Source organism: Eleginops maclovinus, chromosome 4 (assembly GCF_036324505.1).
Source record: "Eleginops maclovinus isolate JMC-PN-2008 ecotype Puerto Natales chromosome 4, JC_Emac_rtc_rv5, whole genome shotgun sequence".
NCBI classification, from domain to species: domain Eukaryota; kingdom Metazoa; phylum Chordata; class Actinopteri; order Perciformes; family Eleginopidae; genus Eleginops; species Eleginops maclovinus.
Window position 1 is genome coordinate 6,324,821 of NC_086352.1, and position 23,337 is coordinate 6,348,157.

A 23,337-nucleotide genomic window follows, 5' to 3' on the forward strand; every position below is an offset into this window, starting at 1 on the left:
CGGAGAAAAGCAGCTCTGTTCTCCGGGGCTCGGCTTCACGGTGATTATGATTCAGCTCTGTGTTCAGAGATGACCAACAGTTCAGGATGACCTCGTCCAGTAACGCTCCACCAGCAGAGAGCCTGTTTTGGAAAGGTCAGACAACTGATTCCCAGACAGGGAGTCTCCGGCTGGAGACATGCATCCTGCAGGAGTCACGCTCAAACCCTCCCTGATCTTTCATCAGGGTGACGTTCGAGGAAGAGTCTCCCAGAAGCTTAGGAAAACTACACAATATGGATTTCTATCAGACTACCCTTACTCTCCTTAGGTCTTAGGACATCTCATCCTGTAAAAGACACATCTGATTTTCCCTGTGTTAGAATTAAAATTTCTTTGTTTTTCAAATGAGTCAAGACTCCCTTAAACTCCCCAAAGTCTCTTAATGAGCCAATTTGTTGTCGGTCTAAATAAAGCATCCCTTAATATGCAGAGCCCCCTGCTGTGCTCTGCATCCCAGTAATCGTGTCGCTCTGCTGGATTCAGAAGCTGAGACCTGTTGTGACGTTGTTTATCTTCCTCAAACATCTCACCGCCGGACTCTGATCTTTGAACCTGTGCAGGAGAAGGAGAAACGGGAGAAAGACAAGGACGGGAAGGAGAAGGACAAGAAGGCGATCAACGGGCATCTGTTCTCCCCGGTGAGCCCGGGTCGGGGTCAGTGCGTCCAGTGCAGCAAGGCGTTCAACAGCAAGGAGGCCTACCTCTGCACACGTGAGTTCATTTATGTATCCATCTGTTTGTTTGTTTATTCCAGCTCATTGTTTGTGACTAATTATAAAGCCCATTAAGGAAGGGATGATGTGCAGCAAGGCGGTCATCATAAAACAGAACACCTGACCGGTGGTCATGGAGCCGGACTCCCAATATTAACTGAAAGGATTTCATTGACGTGAAATGACTTCCGCTAACAAAAGAACTTCGGCAACAACAACTTAGTTTAGTGTTCACTTCCTGTCTGTCTTCTTCTGGTGATTCCTCTGTCTTTTAACCTCCTTATTTCTGCAGTTGATCCTCCTTAGCAACAGTCTTTACTTTGCGTAGCAGCAGTGTGTTATCGAGTATTAACAACCTCTGAAAGGTCCGAATTGACCAATCAGAATCGAGTATTCAACTAAGAGGTATTCTTCTTATTTTTTAAACTGAAGACATGCAAAGCCACGGGTGGAAAACACAGAATTGGATATCCTATGATTAAGATGGCTTTTTACTTCTGCAATATGTCTTTGCAAAACACACTTCAATGACACACTATGTATTTTCATAAACATTGGTGCAGTTAAAAGTTATTTGAATTGCAGACTGACAAACCGAAAACACAGAAAAAGACTAAAAGGAATTCAGCACATTTAGCAACTCAAGACAATAAAATGATGTAAATAATAAATACAAATGTGAATTAAATGGCTCTCATGATAGAGATTTTCACTACATCAGTGTGTTGGCCAAAATAATTCCAGATTTAATTGGGATTTCTGTATAAAATGTAAACAAATAAATACATATTGCTATCAATCAAATCAAATCAAATTTTTTTTGGCAAATTAATTGGAATACACTGATTTTTAATCACTCAAACATCCTGGTTTTTGTAAATACTGGTTATGCTATAATTAAAGAAATATCCAGGTACTTAATCTGTTATAGTTATTATAAACGGTTTCATTTTCATCGTGTTTTTATACATCGTTACCAACTATTTTAATGTATTTAATGCTGTAATCCAGTGTGTTGTAATGCATACAATGAAAGAGCTCTGGTCTGAGCTGCAGATCATTATGAAGTAGTGAAACTCTCCAAAGTCTTCTGACAGCAGCAGAACACTTTGTGCTTTTTTTCTTTCTTTGTTTTTACCGAAGCAGCAGCAGCAGCAGCTCTAAAGAGGATGTGCTTTATTGCTCAAGCCTTTTGCTGCAAACCTTAAAAAACAAGAAAAGCCTTAAAAGGAGAAGCAGCTCTGAGATGGATCACAGCCACAATGCGCCTCAGAACACAGCCTCTTGTTGGGATCTGTTTGGGACGGTGTTTCTGGGATGTGTGCAGATGTCTGGCTGCTGTCCAATCAGCAGACACACACTGATCCTTTGTGTGAGATTAGCTGCAGTGAGTTAGACGTCCACAATAAGCTGCAAAATATCCAATAAAACCATTAAAGAGGAGGGGAACGCCGCAGGAACTTCAGCTGGTTTTACTCGGCACGTCATAATTACACTCAATTAACATGTTCCTGCAACAGAAGTCAAAAATCTGTATTAAATGCGACTACTTCTTGATTTAACTCACAGATAATGGTCTCAGCTGTCCGTCAGGGTTGATGTAATCTTCACAGCGGACATGCTGTTTGACAGGAAGCAGGACGAGGTCTGTCAGTGTTTTAACTTGTGCAGCACGTCTGCACATCACCCACCTGTAACTGGAAGAATGCTTCTGTGGATCAATCACACTTTACCTTACAGCACCTTTAAAATAAATAATAAGTGCAGCTCAAATAAAGACGGGCAAACTGAAAATAATAAGAAAAAACGATAAAAAAAAAGACCAAAAACTATTTGACAAATCTCATAATTTCATGTAAAAACAAGATAGGAAGTTAAATTAATAGCACAATTAAATAAATCTAGATTAAAACAAATCTGATCAAATTAAACTACAGTAAAAGTTATTCATAAAATAAAAATCCTAATAATAAAACTAAAAGTTATATTAAATAAATCACATCAATAGGATAATATTAAACAATTTGACTGCTGTAAATAAAGGGTGATACAATGAATAAAAAAGAGCAATATTCTCCATCCATCATCCATCCGAGGTCGGGTCCGGAAGCAGCAGTTCCAATATAGGACCCCAAACACCCCAACGAGGTGCTCCCAGGCCAGCGTGCAGATATCATCCCTCCTCCCGGTCCTGAGTCTGCCCTTGGTCTCCTCCCTGCTGTCTGGAACACCTCCCTAGGGAGGGGCCCAGGTTGCATCCTCCACACGCTCCTCTCAACCGGAAGCAAAAGCGGTTCTACTCTGAGTCCCTCCCCAGGACTGGACTTCTCACCTTATCCCTAAGGGAGATGCCCCCCCACCCTCTGGAGGAAACCCATTCCTGCCTGCTTGTACCAGTTTCAATACTAAGTGAATAATATGAAACATATAGAAAAGATGTCCAACAATTTAGAAATTGAACATTACGTTGGGGAAATTAAATTATACTTCAGCTTTAATAGTATAAACTTTGCTTTGTTGGTAAGTTTTGAAAAGTTCATTAAAACTCCTGATTTTGCCACAGCCAGTTAGTGATCTGGTTCCAAACTCATATTAAATATCTTAATATAGAAGTTCATGGGAGTAAAAGTGTTCAGTTGACTCAACGGGATCAGATTACAGAGCAGATCTTATTCACAACCGTCCTGAACGATGAGTCCCTGTTCAAAACAGTCATCGAGATGTTTAGATAATAGAAATGCTTCCCATGCTGTGTGTGTGTGTGTGTGTGTGTGTGTGTGTGTGTGTGTGTGTGTGTGTGTGTGTGTCATTCCTCGGCCTCTTTTATTTTTGGTTCCCGCTCAGTATTACCCCTCGTTGCATCACACGCTCCAGTCTGGCTCTCATTAGAGGCTGCAGGAGTTTCCTGGCTGGCGAGGAACAGCCGTCAGAGTTTTTAGCTTCACCTCCTCCTCCTCCTCCTCCTCCTCCTCCTCCTCCTCCTCTTCCATGCTCATAGACTCCCTCTTCTTGCAGACTGTAACGCCTCGGTCCATAAGAGCTGCAGGGACAGCCTTCCTGTTTGTGCCAAGGTGAAGATGAAGGTAAAGTTCAGCAGCTCCAGCTGTCAGTCCGTGTCGAGTCTCCTGCAGAATCACGATGTGAACTCCTCCTTTATTTTATTCTCTGTCTCTCTTTAGTTGCCCAAGCAGCAGTATGCAGTTCCAGACTCCGTGCCGTTCCCCACCGTCACCATGAGGAACAAATGTAAGTCACAACACACAGGTCTTACAATCAGAATCAGTTCTATTACAAAGTAAGGCAATAAAATGTACAAAAATGTATAAACACACACACACACACACACACACACACACACACACACACACACACACACACACACACACACACACACACACACACACACACACACACACACACACACACACACATGCACACCTGTGATCAAACTAAAAATGAGTGAACAGCTCAAATACTAATTTAAGTGATTCATAAAATTAGAGTAAGTTAGGATTACAGTTTGAATAAAATGTAAAAATGACTAAAAATAATGAAAAATGTCTTAAAAACATTCTTTATCAAAGGCAATGAAACAAAGAAATGGAGTATAAATTAAATAATTTAACAGAAGATAAGAAATGATTTACAACAACAATCAAAATTACATTTGACGACTTAAATATAACAAAGTCATTCAAGAAAAGGATGTAAAAAATGTGTTGAAGTCTTAATGAAAGACTGTTAATCAAAACAGCTTTCACCCTAAAGACCAACAATACATTAGTTAAAAAAACAATATGTAGTTTATAAAATAAGGAAAGAACTACATTTTAAATCATAAATACAATAAAGTTATTAAAGAATAATGTTTTTGTGCTTCTGTAGATTCACAGTGTTTCGGATGCTGTGTTGTTTTTAGGTTTGCATCATTTTTGCCTGTCATTTTTATAACTTACTTGGTGAGTAGTTCAGTCCTTAGCTGTGGGGTAGGAGTCCCGATGGGGAGCAGCAGTGTATTTAATATTAACAGAGATGAGTCACAGAGGCGTGTTGTATATACCGTAGTGGACCAGCTCTCCTGTAACACCCCTCTCTCTCCCCCCTCCAGCTGGTGGGACGAGGGAGCGTCCGTGGTCAGCCATCCTGTCTCCGGAGGACCACTCCTCCTCTTCCCTCGGGCTGTCGTCACGGAGAAACACCAGCATCATGGGCTTCCATGGCAACAACCTGTCCAAGAGTCTCTCCATTAGCAACATCGCCGGGTGAGAGTACTCAGATAATCCAGTTTGATTTGAATTAGATCACACTTTTCTGATGCTATTTGACTTTTAGCTTTAAAGCCTTTCTGTGATGTGGTCACACTGGACTTAAGCCCAGTTCACCTTCTGTGTTTAAAGAGCGAAATGCAAGGATAGTTCATTTTTAATCAGGTGGTCATTTTTCAAATTCACTGTGAAAAAAAAATAATTCAAAATGGGATTTGTTTTTAAAAATAAGGCATCAAAACTCCCCAAACCCCCAGAAAAATAGTCTGTTTTTAGTGCTTTATAGACAAATAAAGACCTCCTGGAAGAGGTTAGGTAAACTTATAAATAAACTGCCCTCCTGTAGTTTATGCAGACTCCGCCCCTGAGTTCAGTATTCCTGTGCTGGTCTGATGGCCCTCAGCATATCTTCCAAATACTAAATAAAAATGGTACTTTTTATACGTCTCCACAAAGAAGCAGGATGTTTAAAGACCACTGACAGAGGACATACTGACATACTGACATACTGACATACTGACAGAGGTGAAGTATTACTGGTGTTTCTTATTAAGTCAAAAGTACTCTTAAGTATTCAAATGTAAAGTACACATAATGCTGTCGTTGTTTTACTTTTGTATTTTGTTTGGTTATTTAATATTTGTATCTGGGCCTACAAACGTGACAGGCCTGGATAACTCAGTACACTCAGTGAACCACCAATGGCTGCTTGTGTTTGAAACGTCTGGCATCGCTCATGTTCTATTCCGTCTCTCTGTTCAGTCCGGTGTTTGACGACATCCCCATCAGAGGCCTGCGGTACCTCTCCCAGTCCACGGACTCTCTGAACAGAACCAACCAGGTCACCGAGTCCATGGAGTCACTCACTGACGAAGGTACACACACACACACACACACACACACACACACACACACACACACACACACACACACACACAAAAAACTGAATTGGTTATAGCCGACATGTTTGTATTCCTTTGTATGATTCCCATTATTTTGAAGGGTAACAAATGTAGTGTAGCTCCATGTTTAAAACAATTTAACACACACACACACACACACACACACACACACACACACACACACACACACACACACACACACACACACACACACACACACACACACACACACACACACACCAAAACACTTCCAAAGACTGCTGCTGATCAGATTGGATCTGTGACTTTGAACTAAATGTACATTTATGAAGTTATACAGCAGCTAAAGCTACATAAACAAATACTGTACAATAAGATTCAGCCTTTTCCTGAAAGCTCTAACTGTTGAAACCCAAATGCAAAGCTGTGTTATTCAGACAAACCTTTTACAGAGAATATAACGTGAGCTTTAAGGCGTGCATGTGTTGTTGCTGCAGGGACGGAGATGATGGACGGACAGCTGATGGGGGAGTTCGAGGCGGAGGCCAGAGAGATGGAGGCCGACTCCTGGAGCCTGTTTGCAGAGCAGCAGTATCTGAAGCAGCTGGACAAAGAGCTGGTGAAGAAGCAGGACGTCATCTACGGTACGTCCAGAATCACCGTCTGAATGCCGCTCAAAAGCAGCTGTAATATAATGCAGCTCTGCAGACCTGTTTCAACAGGCTGCTCTGTGATCAGTGAAAGTGTTTAATAACTCATCCGTCTCTCTGACTGAGTTTCACTTCCCTGTGTCTCAGAGCTGATGCAGACGGAGTTGCATCACATCCGCACGCTGCGCATCCTGTCCGAGGTCTACAGCAAGGGCCTGCAGAAGGAGCTCCAGCTGGAGCTGCAGACGGTGGAGAAGCTGTTCCCCGTCCTGGACGAACTCCTGGAGCTCCACACCCAGCACCTCCTGCGCCTCCTGGAGAGGAAGAGGGAGAGCCAGCTGCAGGCCGGCAGCTCCGAGGGGGGGTTCATCATCAGACGGATCGGAGACATCCTGCTGGGACAGGTGAGGGGGGTGGGAGGAAGGTCCTGAAGAGGATAAATGGAGATGTGTGAAATTGACAACCCAAAAAAAATCTGGAACTTGGGAGTAGAGGTTCAGACACGAAACAGAAAGTGTTTAAATATTAGAAACACATCCAGAGTCCGTGTGTTATAAACACTTAATAAACAGATTTAAATTCAGTGTATTATCTCAACACATTTCACAGTCAGTTGGAAGCATTGATTTTAAGATGAATCTAATATTTGTCTTTGAATGAATATTATTTGAAGATGGAAAAGAAAGAATAAAGAGAGAAATAACGGCTCGAATGATTTGCAGTTTAAGAAATGATTTGGTTACTTAGCATCCATAAGTAAACACTTAAGTGCATGAAATATTAAAATATAAAACACACAAATAGAAAAAGAGAAGAAAGAATAATATATACATTTTATAGATGTAGAACTTATTTCTCTAAATAAATCTGACTGTCAGGATTTTATTATCTGAGTTCATTATTTTATTTCAACTGTTGTGTTAAGATTTAGTAGTTTTAAACATTTCAAAGTGTTGAGTTTTGTTTCATTATTTTTAACATTTTCTTTAAGGTATTTTTTCATTTTAATTTTCTTTATTATTTCATTTTTAAATTCTGATTCTGATGATTACAGCTGCTGAACATCAACATGTAGCGTTGTCATTTTGAGGATTTAATTCAATATACATTACACCTCAAATGTAAGGTTACCTTTTATTTAATACTGTTGAAGTGCCCAATAGTCCCCACAAATTCCACATTCCTCCCAGCTCATCGGGTTTAAATTAGAAGACAAAAAATAGCTTTCAGCAAAGTTTACCATTATTTTTGCTCCTCTGTAGCATTGTCTGTCTTGTGTATTCATGCCTGTTATATCTCTATATATATATATCCTGCTCCAGTTCTCAGGATGCAACGGGGAGAACATGAAGAGGATTTACGGTCGATTCTGCAGCCGCCACAACGAAGCTGTGAACCTTTACAAAGACCTGCTGACCAAAGACAAACGCTTCAAAGCCTTCATCAAAGTGAGACTCCCCCCCCCCCCCCCACACTTTTTCCTAAAGTCTGTTTCTGCAGATATGTTCTGGTGATGGAGCTTCTCGTTCTGCCTTCCTTTCTAGCCTTTTGCACGTATTAACGCCAGGCTACCTCTGAGACTTCTCTCCTCATGGAGCTCTCACCTCCACAAACACCCCCATGCATTGTAACTGCATTGTTCCCCTCTAACTGAGTTCCTGATTGTAAACAGCCTGCTGTGTGGGCTCGTTTCACTAAAGCACTTGTTGTTCGGTGTTGTTTTCTAACAGAAAAAGATGAGTAGCAGCATTGTGCGGAGGCTTGGTATCCCAGAATGCATCCTGCTGGTGACCCAGAGGATAACGAAGTACCCGGTGCTGATTCAGAGGATGCTGCAGCACACAAGAGGTGAGCTTCCTGTCTACGTGATGAGATGAATCATGCAAAGTGCAAGGAGGAAGTTTGCAGAATATTAAACCAGTCTAACAAAGCAGCCTGTAATTAGGTGAGTGGCTGAGTAAATGCAATCCCATATTATGTTTCATATTCAGTAGGAATATCACTTCACTATCACTGTTTACTGGTGACATTTGGGCCTTTAATTGATCCTAATCTGTACTTCTCACACTGTTATCTTCCTGTAAACAGTCTTATAGACACTACAAAACATTAGTATGCAGTATTAATAACGGAGAAAATAAGCATTCAAAGTCTTAAAGCAGTACAGGATGAACTCATGTTCAGTCAGAAGTGTTTTCTTTAACTGTATCTGCTGCTGGGCTGCTCAAAACAAGACAGAATGAGGCCCATTTCCTGTGTTAAAGATCATGTGTACTCGCTTATAGATCATTAAGTTGATTTACAGATCAAACCACATCTAAACACTTAGTAGGAACGTTTTGAAATGCAGATGTTTGCTATGCACAGAACTTCAAGACATTAAAAAGTTACATAAAAATCCACAAATAAGAAAAAGGAAATATAAATAATGATATTTTTACATTTGTAGTAAAATGTGCTTCTTAAATTAATCTTTTTAAATAAATATCCTTATTTTATTACATTTGATATTTAGCTAACTTTTTTTATTTATTGTAAGTTTATTTTTATACATTATTATATTTTTATATTTTTATATTTTTTAAATGTTTATATTGTTTACATTTTTAGTTTTTAATTCAGATTTTCTTTTATTTTTTACATTTTTATTTTTTTTTATATTAAAGAAATTAAACATGTCTGTATGTTTTTATGCATTCATACAATACCTTTTATTTCTTATTGCTATAGTTTCCAAAAGTCCCCACAAACTCCTCACATTCCTCCCAGCTCGTTGAGATGAAATGAAAAACACAAGACAAAATGACACCACTTTAATATATATTCAAATGTGTGATTATCTGAGAAAATATAGAGAGAGTTGTAATAATATAAACAAAATCAAATGCAGTTTCTGTTGTCAAAACACATTTAAATCACATGATGTTGCAACCTGAGCTGAGCTAGAATATCTCCCCTAAACGCTCATCAATTCCCCCCAGCACGATTAAATTTAAACCCCGTACGGCTCCTGGTTTCTTGTTTTAGGAACGCTCCTAGAAAGCTGAATTTCTCACATGCTTTTATATATTTAGCGAAGAACGAGACACATGTTGGACGCTTATTTGAACACGATATTCAAAGCCGACTTTAAAATACTCCATGATTTAATGTGATTTAAAGCAGATCTGGTCCGCTGGCCTCCCACTGTGTGCGACGCTCTAATCCTTCCCCCAAAGCCTGTTTATAGTTCTCTGTGGGATGGTGCATCGCTGTCTTAATCCCCCAGGTGCTTTAAGAGGACTCTTAACACAACACACACACTGGAAATAACACAACACACACTCTGGAAATAACACAACACACACTCTGGTAATAACACAACACACACTCTGGTAATACACAACACACACGCTCAGTGGGAGACGGTGTTTCACTGCCTCGGAGCGATGACGTACAACTAAAGGAGGAACATATTCCACTTTGAATAACCAGAATACAAAAATAGAAGACGTGTAAATCAGAGACGGACTTTATCAGGGTGTTGTAATCCTTCTCCTCTAAATGTAGTGATATAAAAAGTGTTCCTACCTTTGCTGGTACGCTGACAACCGGCCTCCATGTCTAACTTCAATCAATTAAAACTAAATTAGACTAACCCTGTGTTAAGAGCGTTTTGAGATTAGCATCAAGAAACATGCCTAAAAAATTAATTTACAAGACTTTAGATTATTATATATTTTTAAATGTATTTGTGTTAATATTATTACTTATTATTATTATTATTTGAACTTTAATTATTATTATTATTATTATTATTATTTGAACTTTAATTATTATTCATTTATTTTTCCTTTATTACGCGTTTTAAGTCACTGTTTGTTTTTATTGATATATATTATTATATGTATTTAATATGTGTATTATTTATGTTTTATTATTACTATTATTATTCATATTAGTATTCATATTGTTACTCTTGTTATTAGATGTATTAATATTATTTTATTTATTTTTAAAAAGGTTTTTATTCAGTATTTTTCTGCTTTAATTAGAACTGTTTTTATGAAACGATCTTTTTTTGTAGTTTTTATACTTTTTATGATGCACTTCAGTCAAGTACAAATAAAATGTGTAAAAAGTCATGTAGTTAAATTAAATTAAAGCTGATTACAGAGCAATAATGACATATGAGTTACCTGCATTTATTTGGCTTTAACTACTTAGTTATCATCAACCTGCTTCTCTGTTTTCTAACGAACCTCCCCCCCCCCACCCTTGTGTGAACCTCAGAGAGCGAGGAGGACCACAAGGACCTGGCGGCGGCGGTGCGGCTGGTGAAGGAGGTGATCGCGGCGGTGGACAGCAAGGTGAACGAGCACGAGAAGCGCCGGCGGCTGAAGGACTTCCACGGCCGCATGGACAGCAAGTCCATCATGATGATGAAGAGCGGCCAGATGTTTGCCAGAGAGGATCTGCTGAGGAGGAGGCTGATCCACGACGGGGGGCTGCAGCTCAAGAACATCCAGGGGAGGCTGAAGGGTGAGGAGGCTGAAGGGACGCATTCACTGAGCAATGAAACTGTCTGTAGACGTCACATGTCCGGGAACATTTCAATGCCCCAGACAAATGTTTGAGATCTACTTACATATTACTTACTTCTGTTTCAGTTTCAGTTTCACTACACTTATGGTTCTATGTGTTGTTTATATTCATGTTGCACTGCTGGAGGAGCCCGGGACTTTAGATATTCATTGTCAAAATGATGCACTACTGTTTGTATAATCTGTAAAAAATATTACCTGTGTTAATTATAATGCTTTAGAAGTAATGGGGACACGCTGCATATTCATCTCAGGTATATTTATTTATATTAAAAAGTAGAATATTTGTATTTAAATTAGATACAAAAAGTCCCACAAAAAAATACAAAATGATGGATATATAATTACAAATAAGAAATTCAATTATGCAATGTATATTCTTTATATACAATAAATACATATGATATTCAATCAGCATTAGGCACATATCTTTATATGTCTCTATATTATAACTAAATACATGGATAATAAAAAAAGATTAAATTCATTCAACTTATTTTGAACACACCTTAAATTACGCTTAGGTGGAATTATGTTCAAAGGGGATTTCATTTCAATTGGGACCTCCAGGGAACGGAGCTGTCTTTATGTACGCATGTATTTGAACTCTTACTCTCAATGTTTCTCCGGCTCTTCTCCAGATGTCCACGCTCTGCTGCTATCGGACATCTTGGTCTTCCTCCAGGAGAAGGACCAGAAATACGTCTTCTCCATGCTGGTATATACCCTCACATGTTCCCTCTCCCTCAGTATCTTTACTCCCGCCCCTCTGCCGTCACCCCCTGTCTCCCCTCCAGTGATAGATATGCTATGAGTGTTTCCAGAGAGGCTGTTGTCATGTTTTCCTACCCCACTGTTTTTACTGTTAGCATTAGCTGTTTGGTTAGCGTAGCCACCGCCTGCTGCCGGAGAGCTGCACCTCGTAAAGCAGCTCCGTCTCTCGGCTGCTAACCAAAGTGTGATAAATCATACAGGGTTCTTTTACCATCATGTTTACAGGACTGTATCTCACACACACATACACACACACACACACACACACAGTAGGGGAATAAAAACAGGCAGGCCTGTGGCGTAATAATCACATCCATCTTTTAAAAAAGGTCTCGCTGTGTTTGTGTCGGGCCTGCTGACGTAGAACATAACCTGGAGGTCTGAAGGGAGGGAGGACAGCCATGTGAACCAGGTTTGGTTTTAGGCAAAGGGTCAACAGGACAGAAATCAGGAGCTAAATGAGGCTCTGAATCAACTGCGTATCATCCAGAGTTTGTCTTTTCAGTAGGAGTCACATGTTTTTTCATTTGCTCAGCTCTGATTTTGGGATCCCTTACACACAATTTGAGATACAAATACCGGGATGTATTATCTTTTATCCATGCCTTACTTAAGTGGATCATAACACAACAGGTGTGTAACTTATCTGCAGACGCTACGGCTGCAAATATGTGGCCTAAAAAGATACCACATAAGGCCTTATCCAACCAAAAGCTGGTGGAATAGTATTTTTACAACTTGCAGAACATCCTGGCTGGTTAAGAGGAGGGAGAGGTTTGCAAACTATGACTCTTTTGTTGTTGTTGTTGTTGTTGTTGTTGTTGTGAATCCCTGAAACAGCAAGCAAATCTTTGTGCATATATACATACACGCAGAGGCGCTACAGCGGCCCGACAAGTTTCTCTTAAAGGAAGTGTTTTCCTCGTGGTTTTGAAGAGCATCTGCACCTGTGGGCCACCGTAGATGAGTGTGTGTGAGTCCGACACACACACACACACACACACACACACACACACACACACACACACACACACACACACACACACACACACACACACACACACACACACACACACACACACACACACACTGGACTAAAGGCATGCATCTTTTGAGTGGTTGGATAATGCATGAAAACAGGCGAAAGATTAGAAGTGAAAATGCATTTCTGCACAAAGCTCTGGATTGGTTCCCAACAGAGAGGCATGCTTAAAAAGCCTTATGGGATGAGGTCACCGTTTCTCAGTTTTATTGGATGGAGCAGTAAAGGAGCAGTGGTTTGTGGTCTTACTAAACTGTGCTTTATAAGGTTTGTGCAGCTTTAAGGAGGCAAGGACAGTTGACTCCCATATAACCCAGTGTTTCCTCTTCTACCCCCCAGTCCTCCTATTTCTTTTTATTGAATCAATTATTATATTTATTTCTGATGTGTATTATAAATATATTATTATTTATATTATTATTGATATTGTTACTAAAAGGTGTTTCTTTAATCATTTTTAGTTCTTTTTTTTGATGCACTTAACTCAGAATGAAAGGTGAATTGTTAATAACAGTAATAGTACAAATAAAATGTGTAAATGTTCAGACATTTTAAGGTAATTTGAAGCTGTAATGCAATAATGACACGTTTTCTGATCTTCTTTCTACTCGTCACTTTCATCCCCTTCATTTCCTCTTCTCTCCTCCCACAATCACCCCTCCTCTCCCCCCTCCTTCCGGCCTTCCCTGTCCATCCTCAACATCCGTCCGTCCCCTTCGACCCCCTCCCACTTCTTCCTTCCCCTCCTCTGATGTCGTTGTTGTTGTTGTTGTTTCCTCAATAACCCCCTCCCTCCTCCGGCTGCAGGACCAGCGCTCCACGGTGATCTCCCTGCAGAATCTGATCGTGAGGGAGGTGGCCAACGAGGAGCGCGGCCTCTTCCTCATCACAGCGGGCATCGAGAAGCCGGAGATGATGGAGGTGCTGGCCAGCTCCAAGGAGGAGCGCAACACCTGGATGCAGCTGATCCAGGAGGCCATGCAGTCCATGTGAGTGGGATCTATCGACTTATAAACCACGTTCGAGGTCTTCTGCTTTTGCTTCAGGGATGAGGTCACAGCTGCAGAAAAACTCTTTGGGTCGTCTTTTTTCATGGACAAATGTCAGGAAATGCAGGTTTTAATCGCTATTATATGCTATCTTTAAAGCTTTTTCCTCAGTTTTTATACAAATCCAGACTTTTAAAGACACTTTGTTCAATGTTTTATAGAAAATGAATTTATGTAAGAAATAATCTGCATATTCTGTGATATGGAAAATAATTATCAGGGTCTTTTTGACCCCAGAAGCATGATTACAATCTTTATTTACTGTAATTTATTCAGGTGTTCTAACTTTATGAGCAATACTTGAATAATTTGTTTGGGCTGCAGAAAAATAATCTGCCGTGTTTTTAATATGGAATATTTGTTTGTACTGAATATAATACGATTGCTGTTTTCAGCATCTCAAACGGAAAGTATATTTGGGTTTTCTCAAGACAACACGTTGGACATTTTCCCACAGTTTTCTGACCGTTTTTCCACCAATTAAAACCACTTAGAAATAATATCCAGAGTTATTGATAGAGTAAATACCCAGAAGCATCAATTCGACATTTTTTTACTCAACCTTTTGGATCAATTAAGGTTTTGGGGCGACATCGTTATACTTTAATTGAATTACTGAGCTGCACAAAAATATTCACCATGCATTTCAATAATCAATACATAATTAGAATAGTTTCTAAAAATAGCAGAAAATCCTGTTTTTAGCCTCAATATTTTCCCGCTTTTGTGACGTTAAAGTGAATGAAGTTTAAAAATCAAGATATCTAAAGACGCCATGTTGGAATTGGAAATGTTTTATTATCTTTTAAAATGTTTACACTTTTCTAAGATTAATCAATCTACAAAATACACGTTTCCTCTCAGTCTTATATAAATGTACGTTTGAACTGTAGCCCCTTGACTTCTACCTTTAACGTCCGCTGTAAAGGGGGCACTGCGCCTTCAGTATTGGTTCACATATGAGTGTTGTAACCCAGGAGTTAGACCGAGCCCGTGGCCGTGATGGAGGTAATCCGCTGTCGGGAGAATTAGCTACCTGAGGATGATGGGATGTTTTCAGGGACGCTGGAGCCGCTTCAAGGGCAGCTCACTTTAAGCAGAGGATTATACCACTGCAGCCCGCAATGGGGGGGGGGGGGGTTTAGCTCTGTCAACAGTGAGACCGGCTACTCTCAGGAGATAAAACAAAGAACACATTTCTCATCAGGCATTTCTCTCAGGGTTTACTAATCCCTGTGTTGTTTTACAAACTCACTCGTTGTCGATTCATTTTATTCATAATTTCTACAATATTTTATTGCACCAAATCCCTTCTTCTCTCTTCTTATTATCTCTTCCCTCCCTATATTTCATTCATTTCTTCATTATGTGTAAGTATAACTTGTGCTTGTTGTGAGTACTTTACTACTTTTATATATATCTGTATATTTTATATATTATATAATAATTGAACTAGTAAGATATTGACTTTTTGCTTAGTAAAAATATTTAAATCAATGTCATTAAATATAAAATGTATTTGATTGACTTTAAATTTTTCATTGTTACTTTTTAAATATAAAATAAAATAAAATAATTACAATTAAATATATTTAACATCAAATAAAAAGGTTTAATTTTAAGTGAATAAAAATAATAATACAAACGTTTAATAATAAAATAAATATCAAAACTATTAAAATGTTGACTTTGCAAAGAAAATAAAAAATAAAAACATTTACAATTAATTATAAATAAAATCAAATAAAAATGTTTCATTTAGTTATAAATATTTAAATGGACCTAATAAAACATGAACATTTATTTGAATCATTTCAGACTTATAATTTTTCATCGTTACTACACAATGAAATGAACCAACAAATATATATAAGAAAATAAAACTCTTTTTTTCTCTTATTATTTAAATAAGAAACATTTTTAATTAATTTAGCAAAAATGATTTATATATAAAAACAGAAGCTATTAAAAAAAGACTTTTATTCCATATTTTAGCTAAAATATTGAGATTATTCCAATAAAATAATAAAGTATATGTAAATAATTTAAGGCTTTTAGTTTTTATCGTTACTTGTAGAATTATTTATAGATGTTGCAATTTAATTGTAATTTATTTATCATTTTTAACTTATATATATATATATTTTTTGCCAGCTCTGCACCTCTGTGTATATATCTATACAGAATTGTGAATCTCAACATGATTCAGAAGGAGGCTAACACACCCAGGGGGTTTCCTGCCTCTTCCTGCACTGTTTATTTGTTTTGAAATTGTGCATTATCAATGAGCACATGTATATTTTGAGGTGCTGGAGAGCCTGTTTGAGTACCTTGACGGTGTTTTGTAATGCATGGTTTCTCCTTCCCTTGCTCGCTCAGGGAGAAGGACGAGGATGAAGGGATTCCCAGCGAGACGGAGGACGACAAGAGACAGCAGGAGACAAAAGCCAAGGAGATGAGAGGTGAGACGGGTCTGAGTGTTTGTGTGGAAGGGATTATTTTTGCTCCAAGGAATCTAAAATGTTTTCTCTTCCTCTCAGCGCTGCTGAGGCAGAAGGACACGGAGATCCTGTCTCTGCTGGAGGAGAAGGTGCAGCTCTTCAGGGGCATGTGGGAGGGCCCGGGCCCCGGAGAGGAGGCCGGCCGGCCGGAGCAGCCCTTGTTCAGGTCGGCCTGCAGCCTGGAGACCCCCAGAGGGGCCGCCATAATGAAGGACGCCCTGCAGGAGGGTAAGAGAGACAGAGAGTGATGTAATGCATGGGACATCTTCACGTGAAGCAGACTGATTCTATATGAGGCAGAGACTGGTTTCTGACCTGAGACTAGAAATGTGTGCAGCTCTACTGCAGGGAAGACTGAAAGAGTTTCCACTTCTGAAAGTCTCATGAAAGGTTTAGCTATTACAGCGTGTGTTCTCCACCTCCTCCTGAAGCCCGGGGCAATAATCTCCTTTATTTAAAATGTGAATTGGCAGCGGTAATGTCCTTCCCCCTGCAGAGAGTCGTCATGTCGGACTGTCAGCAGCGTTTGCTCCTCGTCTCGTTTCCCTGAAAGGTCACAGTGCTGCGGGTCTGAACGGGAACATTGATGTAGATACTGATACTGTTTACGTCTCTGCAGCCCGAGTTTAAATCATTTCAGAAGCTTAAGATGTTTAAACTCTAAAGTAAAAAGAGCTCTGCGCTTCAGACAGGTTGTCAATGGTCGCTAAGCAACAGGAGCCAACCGCAGAGTGCAGAGCGGAGCGCTAACACAGTTAGCCGGGTAATTCACTTACTGATGTACGTGTGTGTGTGTGTGTGTGTGTGTGTGTGTGTGTGCAGTGGAGACGTTACAGGGGCTGGTGAACGGCAGCCTGGGGGGGGCGATGGCCAGCGTGCAGGAGGGCGGAGGCGCCGTGTGTTTGCCTCGCCGGGCCGAGACGTTCGGAGGCTTCGACAGCCACCAGATGCACAGCAGCAAGAGTGAGTCTGCGGCTGAACGCTGACTGTGATCCTGCAGGGAGAGATTATTCAGATCACACACACTGACCCCCCACCTGTTGCTGCAGAGAAACATCAGCAGGGACACGAGCTACTAAAGATTTTAAGAGTCGACTACAACTCATTTGATTTGGTTTACTAGCTAATTGGTTAATTGACTTCCAGGATGTACACAATGTGTTTACTATTGGGAATGAGTCATTCAGCATTAAAAAAGAGCTTGAAAAAAACCAATTTAGACGGAAGAAACCCAGTTTTTTAAAGAAAACTATGATGTTTGTTGCTGAAATGTTAAATATAATCAGACGTTTGACTCAAACTAATTAAGATATATCTGACAAAGTTGATGGGTGAAAAATTAAGACTACTAATGTCTGAAAGTCACCTTTAATGTGTACTTCTGTTGGATGAAAACACTTCAAATGTTGTGTAGTTTTAAGCTTCTAATGATGATCAAACGTTTTCTTTGAACGGAACTTTACTTCCAAATGCACTATTACAGTATTACAAAGAAGTAGTATTTATTTAAACTAAGGCAGGTTGCGACTTGCGACTTCATCTCTGGAATCCTTCATACAATGAATACGCATTACACATTACTTCCTGTTCATCAAAATAAAGGTCTCACATTATCACATTCAAACTAATAATTTTACCATCAGGAAGTAACATTCTCCAAATATCTACTGTAAATAATGTAAATACTTTTCTCCTAACTGTTTTTAAACTAAACAATATAATCATGCCAATTTTACTATTGGATTCAAATAATAATTCACAACATTCCCGCCCAATGAACAATTGTTCATTACTATTCAGTCCACTTAATTAATCTCCAAAGGATATATCAGCTGAACAGGTCTTCTTAACACACTGCCCGTAGAAGTACGAACAGTACAGGAACGAATGAGTCCATCTCTTCCTGGAAACAGTTCTGTTATTCTGCCTATTTTCCAGGTCTGCCGGGGTGCATTGTCTTCTCCGATCAGGATGACATCTCCCACCTTCAGCACAGTGGGTGTAGGTGTCTCACACTTGTGAGCTGATTTCAAGTCTCTGATTTTCGAATCTCTCTTGATGTCTTGACCTGATGTCAGCTGACAAATTTCTTGGCTGAAGCTCTGCTCTTGTGTCATCTTCACCCAGTAGACTTCTGCTGCAGTGAGCTCCTCAGAAGTTAGCTCTCCCTGCGTTTTCAGACTGGAGCGGGCATTAGCTATGAACCTTTTCACCCATGCAGTTATTCTTAACACTGTCTTTAACCTGCTGTACTTGTGTAAGTCTAACAGTGGTTCAACTTGTTCAGTGCTAGCGAGCTGTACTGCTGTCTGGAACTTGGATCTGAGCTCAGTGCTCACCTCATCCGCAACACGGTCCTCATCAATGTTCTCTGCCTCATCAGTTGGTGATAGTGACGGAGGGCCGCTCCACCACAGCCGGCTTTGGATGAGGTTCTCGACGCTCTGGCCTCTGGTGGGTAAATCAGCTGGATTGGTTTTACCCTGGCAGTGAGACCACTGTTCTGGATTGGTGAGACCTTGTATCTCAGTCACTCGGTTTGACACAAACGGCTTCCATTTTTGTGCTGCACTGCGTATCCAATGGAAAACAATCATCGAATCTGTTCTCATACTCAGCTGATTTTTCTCCATGTTCAGAGGCTTGAGAAGATTATTTCCTAACCTTGCTCCAATCAGTGCACCCATAAGCTCTAAGCGTGGTAAAGTCAATTTCTTTAATGGGGCTACCTTTGCCTTGGATGCCACAAAACTTGTCACAATCTCCCCTTCCTTGTTCGGTCCTTGTAGATAGGCAACAGCACCGTATGCCTTCTCACTGGCGTCGCAGAAGACGTGCAGTTTCAGTGTCTGTGAGTTTGGCTGAATGTCAATGTGGTACCATCTCGGAATGGCTAGAAGGTGTAGCTTCGGCAGCTCCGCACACCACTGATTCCATTTTTCAGCCAAATCTGTGGGCAACTGTTCATCCCAACTGATTCCCCTCTCCGACAGCTCTTGAAACAGGCACTTTACCCGTATGGTGAATGGAGTAAGGAAACCAATAGGGTCAAAGATACGAGCTGATGTCTGTAGCACACTTCTCTTTGTGTTCTCTTTGCCCTTTAAAATGTTCAACAGTCCCTTTAAATCAAACACAAACTCATCTTTCTCTGATCTCCATACTAACCCCAACACTTTCAGCACATTTCCACAGGTGTGTTTCTGTCGCGTGCTCCACTCCACTCTCTGCCCACTTGGCTCTCAGATGTGGTGAGTTGGTTACCCATTTGCACAGGTTCATGCCGGCATGGGACAGGATCTCCTTTGCTGTTGAGGAAACTGAAAGGGCTTCATTCACATTACTTGAGCTGTAGATCAGATCATCCACGTAGAGAGACTCTCTCAGTGCCTCCACTGCCCTGGGCTGCTCACTGTCATACTGCTTGATGTGGTTTCTTATGGTGGCAGCTAACAGGAATGGGCTGGGCGACACTCCGAAAACTACTCTACTCATCCTCATAATCCGCAGCTCACCTTCAGCATCTTTGGTCAGAGGTCCATGTAGCCACAGGAACCTAACAGCATCTTTGTCCTTCTCTGCTAGAGCTATCTGCAGGAAAGCCTTGGTAATGTCTGCAGTAAAGGCTATCTCATGTAATCTGAATTTGATTAGCACATCTAACAGGTTTGGATTAAGGTTTGGCCCGGTCAGTAAACAGTCATTTAGGGAGGGGCAACCTTCCTCATGTGATGATGCATCAAATACAATTCTCAGTTTAGTTGTTACCTTATCTTCTCGAAGAACAGCATGATGTGGCATGTAGTATCTCACAGCCTCTGGCTGCTCTGCCGCTGACACATCCTCAGGTACATCCTCACAGATGCCTTGCTGCAGATAATCCTGTATGACATCATTGTACCTTGAGTACAGGGTTGCATCCATTTTGAGTCTCCTCTTGAGGCCTTCGAACCGTCCTTTAGCCACTCGGAAGTTGTCTGGGAGTGTCGGTTTGTCAGGTCGCCATGGTAACTCAACTTGGTAGCGGTCATCTTTGTGTGTCACAGTCTGTTCAAAGTTCTGTAGAGCGTCAGTTTCCACTGCACTCTGGGCCTTCTCATTAACAATGCCCAGTGAATCCACCTCCCAAAAGGCATGTAGCTGTTTTGAGATCTGTGTGTCCTCTTCTAGGCTGATGTGCATACAAGTGGCATCAGTTACACTGGATGTTGAAACTGGCCCCTGCAAAGCCCACCCGAAGCTGCTTTCTACGGCCACTAGTGATTCTGTTATTCTCTGGACTTTGCCTGACACCACTTTCCAGTAATAGTCTGCCCCTATGAGCATCGACAGTTCTGGGTCATCAGGGCCGTCCAGTGGAAAATCAGCAAGCTGCAGACCTTTTCTCCTGAGCTCCTCTTGGATGGGTTCACTGGGGACCTTTATCACTGCCGAGCACACTTGAGGGGTTTCCACAGCTTCAATCTCAATCCTTTGCTGTGTGTTCCACACATTTTCCAGAGAGACCTTCACAATGTTACGCTGTGCCTTCACATGAGCTGTAGATCCAAAGGTGTGTAGATGCAGCGTTTCTTGTCTTACCACTGGTAATCTTAAGGCTTTCACCACACCCTCATGAATGAAGCTTCTCTGGCTGCCTCCATCTAACAGACAGCGTACGATTTTTCTCCCTGCTGGGCCCTCTGTCCATGCTTTCACTGTCTGGAGCAACACTGTGTTCTGTGAATTAGCTTTCTGTTTCGCTGTGCTGGACACAGAGGACACAACAGCCTCTGTGCTGCCACTGTCCACATCTGCCTTTGCTTCACATTGCTCACAAACTGACTGGTGATGTCTGCGACCACACAGAGGGCATGAAACACCTTTAACTTTGCAGAATTTTGCTATGTGTTTTGGGCCAAGGCACACGTAGCATCTTCCAAGCTTTCTTAATTTTTCTTTGCGAGTAGACACAGAATTCTCAGTACAATGTTCTGGTTTATGGTTAGCACTGTCACAATATATGCAGATCTGTGGTGCATTACTTGCTGTGTGCAACGCAGTAGCTGAGGGCACGTTCCATTTTTTAGGTTTGTTTTCATAAGGGGGTGCTGGCCTACTGAATGGTTTATTACTTGGTGGAATGTCTCTTTGAGTGTTACCTGGTCTGGTAAGCTGAAGTGCTCTCTCTCTGCTTTGGACCTCTTTTTGCAGGAACTGGATGAGCTCTGGCACCTTCCATTCGTCATTGGGGTCTGACTTGCGCGTGTAGACTAGTGCTATGTCTTCCGGCAGAAGCTGGAGCAGTACTGGACATAGCAGGCAGCCATATGTGTCACTGTGAACTCCCATGGACTCTAGACTGCGAATCTGTATTTCACATTCGTCGTACAGGTGCCTGAGTGCTGCAACATCTGATGACCTTTTCACAGGGGTTAAGCTCAGTAGTTTGGACATGTGTGCACTAATTACAATGTCTTTCCTTCCAAAACGATTGCGGAGCAATTCAACTGCAGCGTCATAATTGCTATCATTCAAAGTAAGCCCTGCAACAGCTCTTGCTGCTGCTCCAGTCAAATAGGATCTCAGATAGGTAAATTTCTCCCTCTTACACAGTGCATCATTCTCATGAATAGCCGTTTCATACTGAGACCAGAATTCTTGCCACTGGCTAATTTCTCCACTGTATTTCTCTATCACCAGCTTCGGTAGTTTAACAGTCTGTCTACTCACTGGTCTCACGGAGTTCGAACTTGCATTGCTCACCCGCACACTCACGTTATCACGTGCAGGCTGAATGAGCCTCGTGGCACGAGCCTTCAGCGTGGTAATGCGGTCCTGGTATTCCTGAGTACTAGCAATCTCCGTCTCAAGGTCGTCTGTCGACGTTTCATCTTCAATGCCTTTGTTTAAGTCCATTAAAATATCTTCCTTGGTCGACAATACTGACAGCATTTCACGAAGTTTATCACAGTCGGGCACCTCATTGATCACCTCCTCATCTAAGCGATTCAACAACTTCGTTGTAGATGTGCGTACCGTCTTTCTCTTCTTCTTCATCCGTTCAAAACGCTCGGCCATCTCTGCTGCCAATGTAGCTAGCGTTAGCTTCCAACTTCGACACAGTCAATTCAATCTTCAATTCCCGGGTTTCGGCACCAAAATGTTGTGTAGTTTTAAGCTTCTAATGATGATCAAACGTTTTCTTTGAACGGAACTTTACTTCCAAATGCACTATTACAGTATTACAAAGAAGTAGTATTTATTTAAACTAAGGCAGGTTGCGACTTGCGACTTCATCTCTGGAATCCTTCATACAATGAATACGCATTACACATTACTTCCTGTTCATCAAAATAAAGGTCTCACATTATCACATTCAAACTAATAATTTTACCATCAGGAAGTAACATTCTCCAAATATCTACTGTAAATAATGTAAATACTTTTCTCCTAACTGTTTTTAAACTAAACAATATAATCATGCCAATTTTACTATTGGATTCAAATAATAATTCACAACAAAATGTGACCCAAACCAATGAGAACTGAAGGCTCAAATAAGCCTAAATGCAAATTAGCTGCCAAAACGAACGTTGAGTGAAATCCTGCAGCCTGTAGGAGTCAAACACACCTCCACCTGTTGGTGCAGAGAAATGGACTGTACCAATTAAGAGCAAAACAAAATATCCTCTTGACACCCTTCCTCCTCTTGCTCCTCCTCCATCAGGTGCAGACGGGGACGACAGCGAGGACTCGGCGGGGGATTTACGCCGGACGGAGTCTGACAGCGTTTTAAAGAAGGTCTGTTTCTCTGCAGCTGATTACTCTCCACTCTGAAGCACCTACACCCCCACA

General features: G+C 40.9%; 1 protein-coding gene across 6 annotated transcripts in view; it reads left to right on the forward strand.

Moving 5' to 3' along the window:
• LOC134862884 (A-kinase anchor protein 13) overlaps positions 1-23,337 on the forward strand; it is a 110,938-nt gene that overhangs the window by 77,830 nt on the left and 9,771 nt on the right. For all 6 annotated transcript variants that reach the window (XM_063880985.1, XM_063880987.1, XM_063880988.1 and 3 more), the window contains exons 17-32: positions 603-753; positions 3,771-3,838; positions 3,935-4,001; positions 4,864-5,017; positions 5,783-5,895; positions 6,399-6,545; positions 6,699-6,955; positions 7,874-7,999; positions 8,282-8,399; positions 10,824-11,072; positions 11,776-11,852; positions 13,758-13,939; positions 16,379-16,461; positions 16,540-16,728; positions 17,323-17,463; positions 23,210-23,283. In XM_063880985.1, coding sequence (XP_063737055.1) covers positions 603-753; positions 3,771-3,838; positions 3,935-4,001; positions 4,864-5,017; positions 5,783-5,895; positions 6,399-6,545; positions 6,699-6,955; positions 7,874-7,999; positions 8,282-8,399; positions 10,824-11,072; positions 11,776-11,852; positions 13,758-13,939; positions 16,379-16,461; positions 16,540-16,728; positions 17,323-17,463; positions 23,210-23,283 — 2,196 coding nt within the window. The remainder of the gene's footprint in view (positions 1-602; positions 754-3,770; positions 3,839-3,934; positions 4,002-4,863; positions 5,018-5,782; positions 5,896-6,398; positions 6,546-6,698; positions 6,956-7,873; positions 8,000-8,281; positions 8,400-10,823; positions 11,073-11,775; positions 11,853-13,757; positions 13,940-16,378; positions 16,462-16,539; positions 16,729-17,322; positions 17,464-23,209; positions 23,284-23,337) is intronic.